Below are 19,215 nucleotides of genomic sequence, written 5' to 3' on the forward strand. Positions count from 1 at the left end.
CTTAAATGTTTGTGACAAACATGGCGTTTTTCTCCGTGTCGGGAGGGGGGAAAGTGTCGTGTCCTGCCCCGCCCTGAATGTACACTGACTCGACGCTATCAACCTCTGAGCGCCACGGAGGGAACTTCACTGTGAAAAGTACACAGACATTATCAACTCTAGATCTGCACCAAAAGTCCAATGGTCAATGTTTGCTTCGGGATCCCTGCTGCGCAAAGCACCCAGACTGCACAAGGGCTTGGAAGGCTGCCGGCTGGGTTGGAGGCGACCGAGCACGTCCGTATATATTGACACATTAAAACAAAAAAGTTAGGCCGGTGGTATCGCAGTCATGTCTGGACAACCTAGATTTGTGAGCCCGTTTTACAGACCCCAGTGTTTGGCTGCTGCAGCTCCAGCGGCGGGGAAAGCCAAACTCACGCACCCGGGGAAGGCTATCTTGGCAGGTAAGAAAGTTTAGTTTTTTTTACAGGCGCTCGATCCTGCACACATGAGTTGTTTACAAGTTTTGTGTGTGCATATGTGATCAGAGGCCCTGGCTGCAGCACTGTTTACTACAAATACACTTCTCTTAAGTGCGTAGGAAAGATGCATATTGTGTATTGCAAGCAGGAGAAAGTGAGCTTAAAAACAACAAAAAGTAAATGGGAATCCATGTGAGAATTATGCAGCACCACCAGAGTAATGGATAAACTCAATTTCTTCATATGTCAGTCTTTTGCACACAGCAGCATAACTTGTTTCTTGTCTTGAGGACTGGATGTTGGAAAGTGTGGTATGTTCTGGGGACCTTTTAAACTTTTACTAGAAATCATTTTCCAAGGAACCTGACCAGCCTGAACTCTGATTGTCTGACTGTCTTATTAGTCAATCAGTGATAGATGTCCAAACTTCAGTGTACTACAGGGCAATAATCATTGGCAACATTGCAACATCACAGGATGGAAGAAAGACTTGACGGATGAATATGGTGCTGCTGATAATGGTTGAACCCTAAAAGTTCTGAAGTTGTTCTCATTTTTTATTTATTTTTTGTACATTACCATCAGCAGTATGGTTGCTGTTTTCTATTGACCTAGTGTCCTTTTAGTGTGTGCTCAGAGGCCTCTGGGTCTCCGTGTTCAGTTCCATGAGCCACGATGACAATGCACTTTGCTCTGTCAGCCTCTGCACACATTCACCTTGGTTACAACATGCCTGTCACACAGCTCAGTTCAGGAGCTTTTTGCAAAGGGGCATAAAAGGTCAAGATGATCAAAACTGGTGTAAAGAAGAGTATATTCTAGTCCTGATGCATGGTAAACATATCTAGCAAGGCCAGCCCAAATTTAAGGATGACTAAGCATCTATTAGCGAGTCACAAGAGAATAATTACGTCACATGCCTAGGCTTTAAAACCCCACTAATCCCTATGGAAACAGACAGCGTCTTTATTATACCATGGGCAAACTCTGGATTCATCTTAATTGGCGCTTGTATGTTATAATGTTACCTTTTGTTTTCTCATACACATGATTATCATTTGCAAAAAAAAATTGCAAAAAAAACAAATGTAAAGGAATAGTTGATATTTTTGGGAAAGAAGCATAGAGTTGGATGAGAAAATCTACATCACTCTTGGATCTGTCGAGGGAGGGTTAACCTAGCTTAGCATAAAGACTGCAGTAACTGACATGGCGTGTTTTTTTTTTTCGTGTTTGAGAGGAAAGTGTCGGGTCCTGCTCCGCTCTGGATGAACACTTGACTCAACGCTCGGATGCGGCTGTGCTCTGTCCCAGGAAGTCACTGCAATTAAAACGACAACTTGTAGTTTTTACACTTCAATTTTTAAACATTACAAAATGCATCGTGTTTGTTAGTGAGCTTTAAGGCGCTGACACACCAACCCGATTATCGGCCGTCGGACAGTCTGGCGAGGTCGGTGACTCGAGTCTGTTCGGTGTGTCCCGTGCCGTCGTCAGTCTGAGGAGCGGTCGGCCTTCATTTGGGCCGATTTGACATTGTTGAATCGTAAGGCGGGCAGTCGGACTCAATGGCCAATCTGATTGGTGGAGCGCTAACCCGGAAATGACGAGCGGGATGAGCCTGACGAACGCTTCTCCAAATCTGACGAAAATCTTTTAAACTGACCTTTGTCGATCTGAAATGAAAACAGATTCAGCAACTTGCACGGCCTATTTCTCGCTTAAAATGTTTTCAGAAACACGTTTCGGTGAACTATCTTCGTAACGCACGTGCAGAAAGTACGCTCAAGTCGGCGTCGCTTCGGTGTGTTCCGAGGCATTTTTTCAACCAACTCGGGGAGGCTTTAGAGGTGCTCGTAGCTTAATTTGTTACTTTGGGCAGAGCAAAGGTAGCTGTTTTCAGTCTTTATGCTAAGCTAAACTATTCAACTCCTGGCTGTAGCTTCATACTTAAAGGTCCCTTATTGTAAAATGTGAGCTTTCCATGTCTTGTTTGATTATAAAGCAGGTTGAAATGCACACAGCCCGTATTCAGAAACTGTGCCTTTAAACGAGCCCTCAGGACCGTACGGTTGTGATGTCACAACTATACTATATATATAGGTAGAAAGTGCCGCTACAGTGCCTTTACTGTCATTCCCCGGCTGCACTGACGGTGCAGAGACAAGGAGAGCAGAGATGCAAAAGACCCAGAAACGCTGACCAATCAGAGCAGACTGGGCTTTTTCGGAATGGGGCCTTAAAGAGACAGGCGCTAAAACAGAGCGTTTCAGACAGAGGGTGAATACAGGCATATTCAGACCGACAGTACGATTTAAAACAAAGTGTTTCTTGAACATTAAAGCACGTAAACATGCATAGTAGAAACACAAAATATAAATATAAACCTGAAAATGAGCATGATATGGGACCTTTAATGTATAAACATGAAAAGTTTCCTTGAAAGTATTCCTTGAAAATTGTCATTTACAACAAACCTTATCTAATAATTATCATACACTATTCTAGCCTTAATTATCAGAACGTAAAGTAACAGGTATTACATATGTTATGTTTTCTATCTCGAAAAAATTTAGTTTTATGTAGTTTGCACACTACTTTGCAAGTGTTGCAAGTCAAACTAAGTATTTAATGAGCATTGACTGTCCCCGTCCTGACTTTCATCACACCTATTCAAGTGTGTTGTTGTATTCTAGTACACGTTGGGCTCGATGAACTGGTTCTGCACCTTTTTTCCAGCTTGAATACGGGGATGTAATGCAGGTACTACGTGGAGGCTTGTTTGCAGATGATGATGATGTGGACTGTTGTTTTTGATGCAAGCTTAATTTGTAGGTTCAGCTACAGCCAGCCTCTAACCAAAGGAATGCCTGGGTGTGCAGCCAAGATGCACTTGATGTTTTAGTACAATAAACAGTAATCTTGTGATTGCACGAGCACAACTGGTGTTTTGTATTTCTCTGCATGACATTTTGGTAGAAAGAATGCATGTTAAAAGCACCGACAAAGGGCCCTTTTTTTTATCTGTGAGGATGAATTCAAGCTTGTATAAATGTTAAACATGTATCCTCTACTGTTCGCAGTGAAGCTTTTAATCTAGCGATTAATCTGTTGATTATTTTCTTGATTAATGGATTAGTTGTTTGGTCTAGAAAAATGGCGACCAATGTCCATCAGTTTCCCAAAGCCCAAGATGATGTAATAAAAGACGACTCAAAGCGCTTAATCGACTTTCAAAATAGTTAGCAATTAATGTAATAGTTGACAACTAATCGATTAATCTTTGCAGCTCTACTTTTCAAACCTTCAGTTTTTAGTGCTTCTACAAAAATGTTTGTTTTTTTAACAGTTACTTGCTACTCAAGGCCTGTAGATTAGATTAGATTCAACTTTATTGTCATTGTGCAGAGTACAAAGTACAAAAACAACAAAATGCAGTTTGTGTCCAACCAGAAGTGCAAAAAGAGCAGAAAAGTGAAATGTGATATACAAAGTATAGACAGGACAAGAACTCTAGTGCAGTGTAGAGACAGTAGTGTACAGCTGGTTTACAGAAGGTGGTTTAGAGTAATATAAATTAAATATAAATATGTGCAGTGTATTAACAGTAACCTTTATAAGAGCAGAATAAATATGGATATGTAATATGAACAACATGTACACATATGTGCAATGTAGTAGCAGTAACATTATAATAGTAGTAAGAATAATATAGATATATGCAGTGTATTATTATAAGAAAAACTGAATAAATATGGACATTCAGTATGAACCATATAGACCGAATACGCATTTTGAGATGTCAGTAGAAGCAAGAAAGTTAGCTTTGTAAGATAACTTGCCAAACGTGTCTTGCTCAGCTACTTCATGCCATGCAAACTTGTCACCCAAGGAATGGGACCACTATCGGCCTGCTGGTCTGTTTTGCCACGGGGTTAACGGTGAACAGGATGTACGCTGAAGGCTACACACCCCCTTGAGCTGGAGTCAGGCCAGGGGGAGTAACTGTAGGCAGAACAAAACTGAGATCAGGCGAGCCAATCGGCTGCCGGCTGAGTGTTCGCTGTTGAACGGCAGATGTGTGACAACCAGGGTTTTAAGGTGGCGCTGGGGTCATACTGTAGAGCTGACAAACCCTCTGTAGACTCCCTCTGGGGATTACTGATGTGAGTGTAATTCCAGATTTCTCTTCTCAAGCTTTTACCCCGAAACTGTATTTATTTCCCCTTCATTTTTTACATTAATTTATTATTTGATCTCTTTTTAAAGAATCATTTCTGCTGTTTTATGATCCTTGCATTTGTGGTTTTAACCCTTGTGTTGTCCTTCGGGTCCCAGTGACCCGAAGGACAACACAAGGATTATGTACTTCCCTTTACTTTGTTGAGAATTGCTCTCTAAACAAGGGTTAATACAGCACCTTAGTTCTTGTTTGTACAGCATTTTGGTCAGCTTAAACTGTGTTTAAATGTGTTCTAGAAATAAACTTTACTTACTTACTTTACAAGAAACAGGGTTTAGAGAGCAATTCTCAACAAAGTAAAGGGAAGTACATAATCCTTGTGTGGTCCTTTGGGTCACTGGGACCCGAAGGACCACACAAGGGTTAAAGAAGCATGTTGTATTGCATGTTTTTATATGAAATGTGCTGAATAAATAAAGTTTTATGTATCATCATTATTAATAAGTAAAATATAACGTGGGCATTAGGGCTGGGTATCGTCGATGATTTCCCCCGAATCGATTCCAATTCACATGGGCCCGATTCGATTTATATTTCCGATTTGATTTAATATCAATGAGGTTAGGAAAATTTCAGTTCCAATATCAGTTTAGCTTGGATATAAAAGAGATCTCAGAGAACGTCTGCTGTAGTTTTACATGCAAGACAGTGTGATTTTAATTTGGCATTTAAACCAAAATTTGTAGTTTTTTAAACAAGTATTTGAGTGTAAAAGTATATATTTAGTAGAGCCCGACCGATAAAGGATTATTAAGGCCGATACCAATACAGATATTTGGTGATTTAAAAATCCGATACTCGGCCGATATATATTTGAAAAAATATCCAGAAACGCGTAACAAAACATAAACAGATTTCCCTAACATTAGTTATTTGTAGTTATTTATGAGTCCTCACTAAAATAATATGATAATGCAGTTTTAAAAAATGTTTTATTGTCACAACAGAACAGAGGAACATCAAAATATATTAAAGTTCTGATACATAAAATGTATAAAAATACAAACTTAAGATATGAAACTTAAAGGGTTAAACACGACTGTTGCCAGCAGGGAGGTTGTAGAGCGCCCTCTGGTGGACAAACGCCAACACTCCTAACATGGTTGAAGGGTGTTTCATCCGTTTTTATTTTATTTTTTAAATATTAATTTATCGGCCATTATAAATGCCGATACCAATAGTTTGGAAAATGGCTAATATCGGCCGCTAATATCGGCCCGCCGATATATCGGTGGGGCTATAATATTTAGTAGGGTTTCTTTAACGTCAGTGGGAACACAGTATTGCATATAGATTATGGATTCTTGTATCTAGTGAACACTATTCAAAGAAACACATATTTGCATTTGTAAAATACATTTTGTAGATTAGATAAAGTCAATCAACAGTTGTTTATACTTGCTGTCTGAATGCTTCTTTCTCCTCGAAATGCACTTGTGTGGTGTTTCTTTAAATGTTAACTCCCGTTAAAATGACTCAGTACTTAATGGCTTTTTTTTTTTTTTTTTTTTAATTATGTTTCAGGTGGAATAGCAGGAGGCATAGAGATCTGCATCACCTTCCCCACCGAGTATGTTAAAACACAGCTGCAGCTTGACGAGAAGGCAAATCCTCCCAAATACAAAGGCATTGGTGAGTGCATGTTCACCGTCTGTTGTGTGTGTGTGTATATATATATATATTATATTATATTATATTATATTAGATAGGGTTAGGTATCATATAATTTAACGATATGTTTATTATTGAGCTTGTAGTGTTTGCAGTGGTGTCGAACTGGGCTGCATTATGCTGAAACTACAACCTCAATAATACAGATATCATTAAATGAATACTTCTTATTGATACCTCCACAGTATAGACCAATGTTTCTCAAATGGGGGTACGTGTACCCCTAGGGGTACTTTGGAGGACTGCAGGGGGTACGTGAGATATTTAACAAACTGTTTAATAATTACAAGGCTGTTGTCCAGAACATTGTTCCTCGTTATGTAGACTATATTTTCCTACCAAAAATGTGACATTTGTGTCCTTTTTTAGGTCCATTTGGACCTATTCTATCCTTCCTTCTACTTTCCTTCTAGTTTTTACAAGTTTCTCGCTTTTTTCAAAGTTATGTCACTGTTTTTGAAGTTTTGGATGCTATTGTCAACCTTTTTTTTGGGCTTAAAGAAACCATTCAAAAGGGGTACATTATTGAAAAAAGTTTGATAACCACTGGTATTAACGCATAAGCCATTCCTTCCTGTTTCAGTAACATTCAGGGTGGACTTGTGCTGTTGCAGATATGAGTGAACAGATGTGTGTTTGCGTTGTTAGTTAGTTTATCTATTCGATGAGAGCTTGTGAACTTTGGCTTAGACCGTGTTTGTCCGTGGAAACTCAGCGTGACGGACTCTTGTTTCAGACACACGTAGAACCCAGAAATTCACAGTGCTCTCGACTCTAAACAACTTTATTTTACAGCAAGATATTCATAACAAAGCAGCTGCTGATTAGACTTTTGATACTGGTGCAAGAATTCATTGTTTTGTAAGCTCCCCTCTCTCTCTCTGTCTCTCTCTCTCTCTCTCTGTCCTGCAGTTGACTGTGTGAAGCAGACAGTGAACGGTCATGGCGTGAGGGGTCTCTACAGAGGTCTAAGCTCACTGCTTTATGGCTCTATACCTAAAGCAGCTGTCAGGTATTGCGGCGCTCCAGCCTTACACGCCTGTGCACGCACAAACACACACTTTATGAATGTATGAACAGCTTATTTCCAATATACCTCCATATCACACGTTGGTTCCAGCTTCACAAATGAGAGAGTGAATGAGAGAGAATGAGAGTGAGAATATGCTGCTTTTCTCAGTTTCACATCATTGTAGAGTAAATATCCTTGGGTTTTGGGTCTGTAAGTCGGACAAAACAAGCAATTTAAAAATGTCAGCATGAGCTCTGTACTTTTTTTTTTTTTAATTATTAACCGATTCATCGAAAAACATTGAAAATAAGTCATTATTTGCAGTCGCCCATAATTTTGTAACTAATTGTTGTATTATTGGTTAATACATAATGTAGTAATGCTTTATAGATTGTTATTATAGTCATCAATTAATTTAATTATTGAAATTGAATCAGTATTGAACTTTTGGTTTAGGTACCTTGAAAGTGCTCAAATTATTCTATTAAAAACCTGTACGAACTCTGTAATTTGTTAATAAATAAGTTTTCTTTTCAAGTAACGGTGCAACTTTTTAAAGGGATTTTTTAACAACTTGGTAGTTTAGAAGTTGTGCTTTAATAATGGCTTTCAAACCACTTTGTACATATTACAACTTATAAACCCTGTGTAAACCTTTCCTTATTTGAAAGTGGTACTAATTATTTTCTATTTTGAGTCATTAATCTTTTTGATTTTCTGGTAACTTTTACAGATTTGGGGTGTTTGAGTTCCTCAGTAATAAGATGCGTGATGAAAAAGGAAGACTAGACAGTACACGAGGATTAATCTGTGGCCTTGGGGCTGGAGTTGCAGAGGCTGTCCTCATAGTCTGTCCTATGGAGACAGTTAAGGTAATAAAAATAACATTATTAAGTGTGCATTCATTATTTGGCCACTGGGGTCAGCATGACACACTGTAAAAAGAACATAACCAAGGTTGGTCTTAACCAACCTTGCAGAAACCATTGCATGGTTTGTATGGCTGAGAGAAAACTTTCCCTCATCCTGTCCAGAGTTAAAAATTCGTCACAATAAAATATCTCTAATGACGTTTTGCAAATTGCAGCATTACTCGTTGTTTGTTACAGTTTGCAGAACCCATGTCTCAGATTTAAGGGGCTTCTGCAGTCATTTCTGTTTTGAATCTTTGATTCTTTGGTTTGTGAAATGTATTAACCATTGTTGTATCATTTTAGGTCAAATTCATACATGATCAGACATCAGCAAATCCAAAGTACAAGGGATTTTTCCATGGTGTGAGGGAGATTATTAGAGTCGAAGGTAAGGATGGTTTCTTCATTTTTGCAGGGTCTGTGGCATTTTACTGCCACCTACTTTTCAAACTCCACCACATAATGATAGGGCCATACATGTAATGACTCAGCTTCTGCATTTGAGTCATCACATCTATTATTTAGAGGATAATATTCTTCCTCTACCTCATTAGTTCCTCAACTGGAAGGCTGTGATAGAGTTTGGCTTTTGATCAAAATCTGATAGTGCTGATGTGTCTGCAGGACTGAAGGGGACTTACCAAGGCCTAACAGCCACCGTGTTGAAACAAGGCTCCAACCAGGCCATCCGCTTCTATGTCATGACTTCCCTGAGGAACTGGTACAAAGGTGTGTGATTGAATAGCTTCCACATCTTTTATAATTACTGCATTCAATCAAAAGGAGAAGCCAAACATATCATCTTTTGTTTAACACAAAGGTGATGACCCCAACAAAGCCATTAACCCTCTGATAACTGGACTGTTTGGAGCTGTTGCTGGTGCTGCCAGCGTGTTTGGAAACACTCCTCTGGATGTCGTTAAGACCAGAATGCAGGTTGGTTGAATAACATAGTCATCTCCTTAGAATCTCATAATTTAACCCTGAGCAGAGTGACTAACCTGTACGTATGTTATTTAACAGGGTCTTGAAGCTCACAAGTACAAAAGCACATTGGACTGTGCTATGAAGATCATGAAGCATGAGGGACCAAAAGCGTAAGTTCATAAACAGAGTTTATGTAAATTATAAAGAATGACAATAGAAAGAGTATAGATTTAGTTATGGAGAGTTTGACAGTTGGAGTAAACCTCACCTCTTTAAAGGATTCCCAGTCTTCACACATCGACAATTCAGCAATAATTATCTACATGCCAGCTACCACAAGGCGGCAGATAACTAGTAATCAGAATTAATTATTATTATTAATTAATGAATTAATGGAACAGTTCGACACTTTGAGAAATATGCTTATTGGCTTTCTTGCCGAGAGTTAGATGACATCGATATGACCTTCATGTTTGTAGGATAAATATGGAGTTAAGGCCAGGAAACGCCTAAAGAGTGGCAGCAGGGGGAAATGGCTAGCCTGGCCCTGTCCAAAGGTAAAAAAATCAGCACCTCTGAAGCTCAAGACAGTCTGTCTTTTAAGGGGTGTTAGTGTAGGACTATGCGACGGACACGGTCACTTCCGAATCAGTCGCTCTCTACCTTCAAACAATAACAGTGCATACAATACTTGCGTGTACTTGTGTTTGCTGCAAAAGTACCCAGCCAGTCCAAAGTTTATTGTCCCTTTTATAGTGTAAAACTTGTTGAAAATATGTCAGTTCTAGGGGTAACACTGCTGTGGAGTACCTCATGGTACCATCCCGGGGCCGCTTATGTTGTCTCTCCACTTGGTCATATAATCCATAAACATGTTTTTTCAACACCCCACCCTGCAATACATGGGTTTTGTTGATGGGACTCCACCCACCTGCCACCATTTTTGATTCTTAGATAATAAAAATAACGTTATTATTACCTCTGCCAAGGAGGTCATGTTTTCTGCACGGTTTGTCCGTACGTTTTTTTTGTTTGTCAGCGTGATTACAGAAAACAATACTTGCCCGATTTTCATTAAACTTGGTGGAAGGGTGTAGCACGGGCCAAGGAAGAACACATTAAATGTTTGAGCGCATCCAAATCACGGGGCAAATACACAAATAATTTTTCACGTTTGTTAATATTGCGATATAGGGCATTTTCAGCTGCATTCGTGTGGTGATGTCCCGATAATATTTCATGGGTCATCTGATCTGTTTACCTTGCTCTTTGTTGCAAAAACTGGACACCGCTATCAACGTGTCGTTTATATGCTCTGAGCAATAAAACACAACACGTCTTTTTTTGTGGCGTCCATGTTGTTTCCACATTATGACTTAAAGCTCATGAACACATTGATGTCCGAAAAAGGACTTCCCAACTCGGGAAATGGGACCATCCGAGGAGCACGTGAATACAGCGTTGGCGGAGGTCTGCACACTCTGAGTGCCATTCTAGTTTGTAATGATATTGTGGTGCTTTGCGTGAAAAGGCGACCAAGTTTTTGTGATAATGCATTTCTATATAACCTTTTGTAAGTGAAACCGTTTAGGTGCTTCATTTAGTGCCCTGAAGTATTCAATATCTCCCTTTGTCCCCTTCAGGTTCTACAAAGGTACTGTGCCCCGGCTGGGTCGGGTGTGTATGGACGTGGCCATAGTCTTCATTATCTACGAGGAAGTCGTGAAGGTCCTGAACATTGTTTGGAAGACGGACTGAAATGGACCCGTCCCGGTGCTACACAACAAGCGAGAGCGTTAGGACAGGCCATTCACATTATTAACCAGGCCAAGTCCTAAACCAATCTCCGTAAACCACGTTTCTAGGTTCTAATATCTACCTCTTAGTGATTTTCAGAGTGAACGAAAGGGATTGGTATGTTCTTGATTTTATTAATAGCACAGCTACTACACATAGAAGCATTATCTGCATTAAAAAAAAGTTTCAGATTGCAGAGTCAGTGCTTACACTTCCTTTTTTATCTTAAATTCCAGAATGGGGTAGTTCATTAAGCGCTCAGGGAAAGGAACGGGGCATTTATTATATATCTACTGTCCGCACAGACAACTACAGCGCTTTAAGTTTACTTATACTAATGCTGTATGTACTTAATCGAAGAGAAACCAATACCCACCCCAACACAATGTGATTTTAGACACTATAGACAAAGAAATTATACTTGAATTGAGAGATTATATCCAGAGATCAAACCATTTGGAAGTCCTCTTTATATGCAAGTATTTAGATTTTTTTCTACAAGACGTTTCAAAAGCGATATTTCATTCAGTACCTGATGAAATAATTTATATTCAGATGCCACATGCTGCAGAGGCGACAGGCACATTAAGAACTGAATGCCTTAAATCACAATTGTCACATGAATCAAGATTGTAGGATCCATAAAGAGATGCAGTTTTTTTTTTTTTTTTTATTATTATTATGTTGCATCTGTACAGAACTTTAGAAATGCACAAAACAGTAGTTGAGGTGAAAAGCAGGTTCACTTTTAAGTTGTAGAGATGTTTTAAATCCATTAATGTAATAGACTGATGCTATAAAAAGTGCCTAGGTATTCATTTTAAGATCTTATTGAGATTAAGAATGATTGAATGTTGTACTTTAGTCACTACGGATTTTTTAAATAATGTAATCAGTTGCACACCACGCTGTGGTGGTGCCAGATGTTTAATTCCAGGCCGTTTCTGCGGTATTTCTGAGATGTTCATATCTTTTAAATTTATCATAACTGTTGATGAATGTTTGATTTTCCATTTTAAATTGCCTGTTTGAGAAGTGCCATTAATAGTGCCTTCCATCTCATTCCAGGGAGGGTGAGTGCTTTAGGATATATTTTATTGCAGATTCTGTTTTTATTTGTAACCACATTAATTGCCTTTTACTTTTTACACACATACTGATGACCCAATGTGCCAACTGCTGCTTAATTATAAATATATATATATAAATATAAAGCCATGTTATAGACTGGAGTTTTGAGTATGGCATGTTTACATGCAATGCAATTAAGTGTTTTACAAATGTTAAGCTATCCTTTTTCAGCTTCAGCTTGCATACATGTAGACTTTCTGTCATAGCTATTTAAATCTCTTTTTTTCAAGAAGAAGAAAAAAACAAACAAGAAAAACTCCAGTAGTTAAAACCAAGTGTTGTGCCTTTAGTCTAAGTAGTTCTAACATGGATGCTCACAAATAAACATTGGATCAGATTGTTCATTTTGTCGTGTTCATTTCAACTGTTATACTGGTCTCATGTTATCTTACTTTAAGGATTACAGTATTTGTTCTTAACAGAAGAAGTACTCAGAGTAGTAACACCACAGTGTAAATACTCTGTTACATGTAAAAGTCCTGCTTAAGTAAAAGTACAGAAGTATCCACACTAAAATATACTTAAAGTACTAAAAGTAAAAAGTAGTCCTTATGCAGAATGGCCTATTTTAGAACCATAGATATTATATAATTATTGCATATGCATTAATGTGTTAATATCACTTTAATGTACACTGCCAGAAAGCTTAACCGATAATAATACATCATCATTTTTTGTTAATTATAATTTGTATAAATAATGTGATTCTGCAAAGTAAAGTTAACACAATTCTTAAAAACTTGAAGCTCATGTGTAACTATCAATTTCTGCTTGGTTGGTCATTGTATGTTTCCATATACTCTCTGTATGTTGTTCTATATGTTGTGCCTAAAAAGAAAATAGATATTTGGTGCTTCAAAAGAAAAAGGAAAAAAATGTATCAACAACAAGACTCCAGACATTAGAAATAACACATTCATTCTATTTCTATGCTCCAAACTCTTAGCATACATAAGTACATTGTTTTCACTCAAATATGAATTTTACATCAACCAGGACTGAAAGCTTAAGGATTGTCACTTCAAGTAAATATACTTAGTCGCATCCACATTTTTTTTAAGGTTCTTTTTATTGGTATTTAACAGACTTTACACAACAATAACAGATCCCCACCCAACCCACAACTAACATCCTCTTGTGGTTACAAAAAAAGGAAACAAATATTTTAAACCATTAAACAAAAGACAAACATTATACAGTACACCTTATCCAAAAAAGAAGAAGAAAAAAGCTACACCTAAAGTCATCTTGTCACAGATAGAGAAGACCGTACTAAACCAGAGGTGTAAATATTTTTATTTTTTTTTTTTTTTAATTTAAAAAAAAAAAAAAAAAAAAAAAAAAAAAAAAATTTCTCCTTTTTTTTTTTTTACACACCCCCCCCCCCCCCCCCCCCCCGAGTAGCTGCAGGGGGGCTGCCAAATTATTGTTCAGTGGTTTTTATGTGGCCTATAGATAAGTTAGCCATCCACAGATACAGTTAAGCTTAAGGATTTACTGTGCCACATTTTAACATTAAAACATGATGTATAAATATATGATTATGCCAACATTTTTATTTATTTTAAAAGCTTATATTAGTATTGTATGCACCATGAAAAGGTATGTGTAAAGGCTTTAGGCCACCCTACACGTTATTGTAGGTCCAGTTTAATATGCAACTAAATTTTATACAATATATGTAGTAGGGGGTCTCTGCTCCGTCTATCTTTCAGTTAAGGGGTCCTTGGCTTAAAAAACGTTGAAGACCCCTGCTCTAGACCCTTTCCGCCACCACTGATATGTCAATGTTCTTAACATGTTTGCTGTGACCTTGCTTCGCGCTTTTTAACCACCCTGCGCTTGCCGTAGTTGTCAGCGTAGACTTCCTCCTCGGGACGAATGAAAGAAGATGTTTGTTTTTGTGTGACTGTATTAAGGCATCTTTAAACATGTCTCTGAGTGGAGGGGGAAGCAGAGGATTTTACTTCAACACCGTCTTGTCTTTGGCACGGTCGTTGGCAGCTCACCGGCAGGCGCCGATAGAAAAGGTAACGCTATATAACGTTACGTGGCGATAGCTAACGACAGAAACGAGCTAATACCTGTCAATAGAGTCTTTGACATTTAAGGCCCCGTCCCCTAACTTCGCTTCTCTACTGGTGTGATTTGCGTTATGTATTTAAAAAAAAAACCCACAGTGAACACGTTTTTTTCAGTTTGCCAATGTATGAATTACGTTGTCATTTTAAGATTGAATGGGGACACGGTCAACGTTAGCGTGACTCCAAAGGTGGCTGTCGTTAGCTGTTTGGAATCTGTGGCTAATCTTGTCTTTAAAAAAAAAAAAAAGGGAAGGGCAGCTCAAATGTCCCAAATGTGAACGATGTCAACGTTACCTTTTTTGGAATTAATTATTTAATAATGAATATTCGTTTGGCTGTCGTTTATACCGGTTGTACAAGAAAGAAAATCAGTATATCTATGAGTTGCTATATCTATGAGTTGCTATATCTATGAGTTGCTATATCTATGAGTTGCTATATCTATGAGTTGCAGCCTTAATGTCTGATTTAAAGCTGAGTGTAAATAACATTAGTGTGAGTCCACAAACCTGCAACATACTGTCTGTCTTTGAGTCCAGTGTCCAATATTCCTCATACAAGAACCACTTAATTCAGTTGTGGTGTTTTGAAAGCACTACTATGCATTGCCTATTTATGTGGGGTGGATCAATGTTATCTAGAATAAAGTAATTGCAGCATATTCCAGTGACATAGTGAGGTTGTTGATGTGTCCCACAGGAACAGTCAATATTAAATGAGAACAGTTCCAACCAGGCAAAACAAGCAGTTGCCGCAGGGCTACACGAGCCCCAGCTTCACTGTGTGTCAGTTGCTTTTTGCTAATTTTATTACTTTCAATTGGTCTGGGGATTTCACCACTAATGTACAATATCAACTGGCTCCTCCTGGCCCTGTGTCAAAAATTTACTTCTAACACCTTTTTTAATTTTGTTTATATCGTGATCTCATTTTTTTTTTTTTTTGCTCAATTTATTTTTGTTAAATTACCACAAACTGGCTGACATTCAGAAAAACAGAGACCAGCTATTATTCAAGTCTAGAAGTGTTAAAAAATAAAGCTGTCATCTCTAGTGTACTGTGTGCACTGTACTGACATTTACTGTTCAAGGAACAGGTTAATCTACTAGGTCATGACAGGCAGTCTAAGGGATCACGAAAGAAAGGGCGGCAACCAACTTTAAGTCCAATTAAATTAGATGTAGGCTAATGATTCATCTTGCAATGGGCTGGGTATTGTTAAAAAAATGTTCGATACCAGAACCGATACCGTGACTTCAATACCAGTTCCTGAACGATGCTTTTTTTGATACCAATTCAATAAAATCCATTGTAACAAAAAGATGTTACAACATTACACATTACAGTACGCATCTTTTTTTTTTTTTTACCGGCTCCTTTCTGCCTATGTGATGCACAATGTCGTCAAGCCTCAAAATACAACAACACACCCGTCGCTGAGTCCCGTCTCTGTGCGTAACAAACGATGTGTAACGTTACACAGTGTAGAAATATTTCTATGATCTGGATGTGTTATTCTCAGTATAAAAGTTTATAACATTTGTGAGTTGTGTGTAGTCATGAGACGTGGTTACAACTTCAGGGAAGACACATTTGAATTTCCTGTACAATGTATTAGACCCGGACACACAAATATGGTCAGCTTAAGCTTTGATTACGTTATAGTTCAGGAATGTGAAGTGTATGTTAGGAACAGTTTTTCAGTACCAGGCGGAGAGGTGTGTGTGTGTGTGTGTGTGTGTGTGTGTGTGTGTGTGTGTGTGTGTGTGTGTGTGTGTGTGTGTGTGTGTGTGTGTGTGTGTGTGTGTGTGTGTGTGTGTGTGTGTGTGTGTGTGTGTGTGTGTGTGTGTGTGTGTGTGTGTGTGTGTGTGTGTGTGTGTGTGTGAACTGAAGAATCTGCCCAGAGACAGAGAGGATGACGCTGTCAAGGGAGAACATAAAAGATTAGGGATATGGTTAGAGGAGGTTCACAGTTTGAGAGAGACTGAGTGAACCTGAACCCCGGGTAGCTTTGTCTGTGGCTAGGGAAACTTAGGATCTTTTTGGTGTACCCACACACGTGTGTATAACTTAAAGTGATGGTTCGGAGTAATTCACCCTAGGGTCCTTTGCACCATGACCTCGAGCCAAACACCCCCCACAGAAGCTTTTTTCACCTGGGTCTAACATTGGGCGAGTTAGCGTAGAGTAGCGTTAGCCGCTGAATAGCTTAGCGCAGGGGCTAATGGACCCACGTTTGTATCTCTTAAATGACCCCACTAATAATGCCGAAATGATACCAAAGGTCTACACTAGTATATATAGGTTATGCACTCATAAAACGATGGATTGGAAAGTTTGTAAGTACACCAGAAGTTTATGTAAATAACACTTGCCTGCTGGCTTCTGCTCTCTGCTGTTGTTGTTGCTGCTGTAAGACGAGTGCTTAGGGGTCGTCTACAAATTACAACACCGAAAAGAGATGCAACAAAAATATTTTTTAATTTAACTTATTTTTTAAAGTAAGCGCTGTAATATAACTAGCAGGAGACAAGTAATAATTGAGGTAAGTTTGGAGACATTACCTTATTTAATCATTAAATTAATACATATTTCTGTTGTATCTCTTTTCGGTGTAGTAATTTGTAGACGGCCCTAAGCACTCGTCTAACTGCAGGTAGCAGCAACAGAGAGCAGAAGAGAGCAGGCAAGTGTTCATAAACTTCTGGTGTACTTACAAACTTTCCAATCCATCGTTTTATGAGTGCATAACCTATTTGTACTACTTGTAGACCTTTGGTATCATTTCGGGCATTATTAGTGGGGTCATTTAAGAGATACAAACGTGGGTCCATCAGCCCCTGCGCTAAGCTATTCAGCGGCTAACGCTACTCTACGCTAACTCTCCCAGTGTTAGACCCAGGTGAAAAAAGCTTCTGGGGGGGTGTTTGGCTGGAGTCAGATTTGACGGGCCTTAGGGCCTTATTTTTACATACTTCCCTACAACAGCCAATCACCAGCATTATTGGATCTTGGTAGAATCGTACTGCGTGCTAATGGGCCTTTTTCACAGCAGACATGTTGACTTGTCCTAGCAGGAAAAGCAGAGCTGAAATTGATAACCTTAACGATGGCTAAGTTCCATCAAGTGTCCCAGTAAGATATTTCAGTGAGTCAGCATGCACAATACCAGGACCTCTCCTAAGTGGAATGCAGCCATCAGTAATGGTTTAATACCAGGGTCTCTCCTAAGTGGAATGCAGCCATCAGTAATGGTTTAATACCAGGGCCTCTCCTAAGTGGAATGCAGCCATCAGTAATGGTTTAATACCAGGGCCTCTCCTAAGTGGAATGCAGCCATCAGTAATGGTTTAATACCAGGGTCTCTCCTAAGTGGAATGCAGCCATCATTAATGGTTTAATACCAGGACCTCTCCTAAGTGGAATGCAGCCATCATTAATGGTTTAATACCAGGACCTCTCCTAAGTGGAATGCAGCCATCATTAATGGTTTAATACCAGGACCTCTCCTAAGTGGAATGCAGCCATCATTAATGGTTTAATACCAGGACCTCTCCTAAGTGGAATGCAGCCATCATTAATGGTTTAATACACCTGTGCTTTTCCTACTGTGACATGTCAACATCTCTGCCGTGAAAAAGGTCCATTGGCTCACTGACGCTGATGAGATTTACTCCTTAGGTATTTATTAAATTGTGGTATTAAATGACAAGACATTCTTTTGACACTTGATACTATCGAGACAATTCAGTCGGTGCCTAAAAAGTCGAAGTTCGTCACCCAGCCCTAATCTTGCAAAACGTGTTGGATGAAGGTCTTTCAGAATGATTTCAGTGTTTAACGGCATCGACGGGGTTGAAATAATGCGGTTTCACTCACACAGGTTAGGATTTGTGGTCAGGGGTTACGGCGTGCCACAAGACAAGTTTCTGAAATACTTCAAACGAGCAGACAGTTTGAAGTGATTAAGAACATTCGCACGCTTAGATTTAAATGGGGAAATGTTTTTTACCTAAACAGGAAGTATATCTTATGATGAAAGAGCTGTGGTAGCAATAATGCAGTGAGTGTGTTATTCTCTGTGTTATGGGCAAGTGTTTCTGTTTCTGCTTTTTTTTATGTCTATGTAAGGGGTTTTAAAATGTGCTTGTTATGCAGGTCTGCATAAAGCACACTTCACAAGTATAGCTAGGGGGGATCACCATAGGCCCCACGATACAATATTATCACGATTTTAAATGTATTGCGATATTCTGCAAGATAATGCAATTTATTACCGGTTTCCAAATTCAAATTATGTCCCCCAAAGTAAAACTTTGGTAGGATACATTTTTTTTCTGTTTGTTCATCTCACGTCAATTTTATTGCTGCAGATATGGATTTTTCTATTTAATTTATTTTATAGTACCAAAAAGTTGCAATTATACGATTTATATAATGCAAAGATTGATACTTGTTTAATAGTCGACTCTGAAGAAAGTGAACGTTTTGACAATAAACTCCATCAACAGAACAGTGTGTGGAGTTAAACTGGACGGGCCCAATAACCTCTGAATAGTTTGACTTGTTGTTGAATTGCAATGTGAGCTGCAACGGTAGGGGGGGGGGGGTGCATTATGTCGGCAGAATCATTTAAAAGGCAACCGCCACTACATTGTACGTCTGCCCTATTTCTGATACCGTGGCGGCAGAAATTTTGCCATGGCGGGCCACCACTACAAAATCTAGTTTCTAGAGGAAACACTGTTTTCATTGGAAATGAAAGTTTTGTGTCTCATAAGCACTTTTCCCCCTGGATCAATAAGAGCTTTAGGTGTTGTCTTAGCCCAGCAGGTTGAGTTTTGGCATACAACTAAAATACCTTCTTTTTTTTCGCATTGTGTTGCAGTTTTGGCACTGAAAAACATGGCAGAGTTTAGCTTTTGAAATCCAATGTTAGATCTCCTCAAATTTCCCTTCATGGCCGCTCTTA

The 19,215-nt window shown here is 38.8% G+C and overlaps 2 protein-coding genes across 2 annotated transcripts in view; both read left to right on the forward strand.

The window, feature by feature from the left end:
• The first annotated feature begins 34 nt into the window (after nt 1-34).
• slc25a1b (slc25a1 solute carrier family 25 member 1b) lies at nt 35-12,501 on the forward strand. Its single transcript, XM_039780592.1, has 9 exons — nt 35-446; nt 6,232-6,339; nt 7,291-7,390; nt 8,124-8,262; nt 8,608-8,692; nt 8,929-9,033; nt 9,125-9,240; nt 9,328-9,401; nt 10,875-12,501. The coding sequence occupies exons 1-9, from the start codon at nt 332-334 to the stop codon at nt 10,987-10,989; spliced, it is 957 nt and encodes a 318-aa protein (XP_039636526.1). The 5' UTR covers nt 35-331; the 3' UTR covers nt 10,990-12,501.
• Nucleotides 12,502-14,090: 1,589 nt separating this feature from the next.
• Nucleotides 14,091-19,215, forward strand: part of pi4kaa (phosphatidylinositol 4-kinase, catalytic, alpha a) — a 52,908-nt gene continuing 47,783 nt past the window's right edge. The window contains 1 exon segment of the mRNA XM_039779843.1: nt 14,091-14,189. Coding sequence (XP_039635777.1) covers nt 14,091-14,189 — 99 coding nt within the window.

Source organism: Perca fluviatilis, chromosome 17 (assembly GCF_010015445.1).
Source record: "Perca fluviatilis chromosome 17, GENO_Pfluv_1.0, whole genome shotgun sequence".
NCBI classification, from domain to species: Eukaryota; Metazoa; Chordata; class Actinopteri; order Perciformes; family Percidae; genus Perca; species Perca fluviatilis.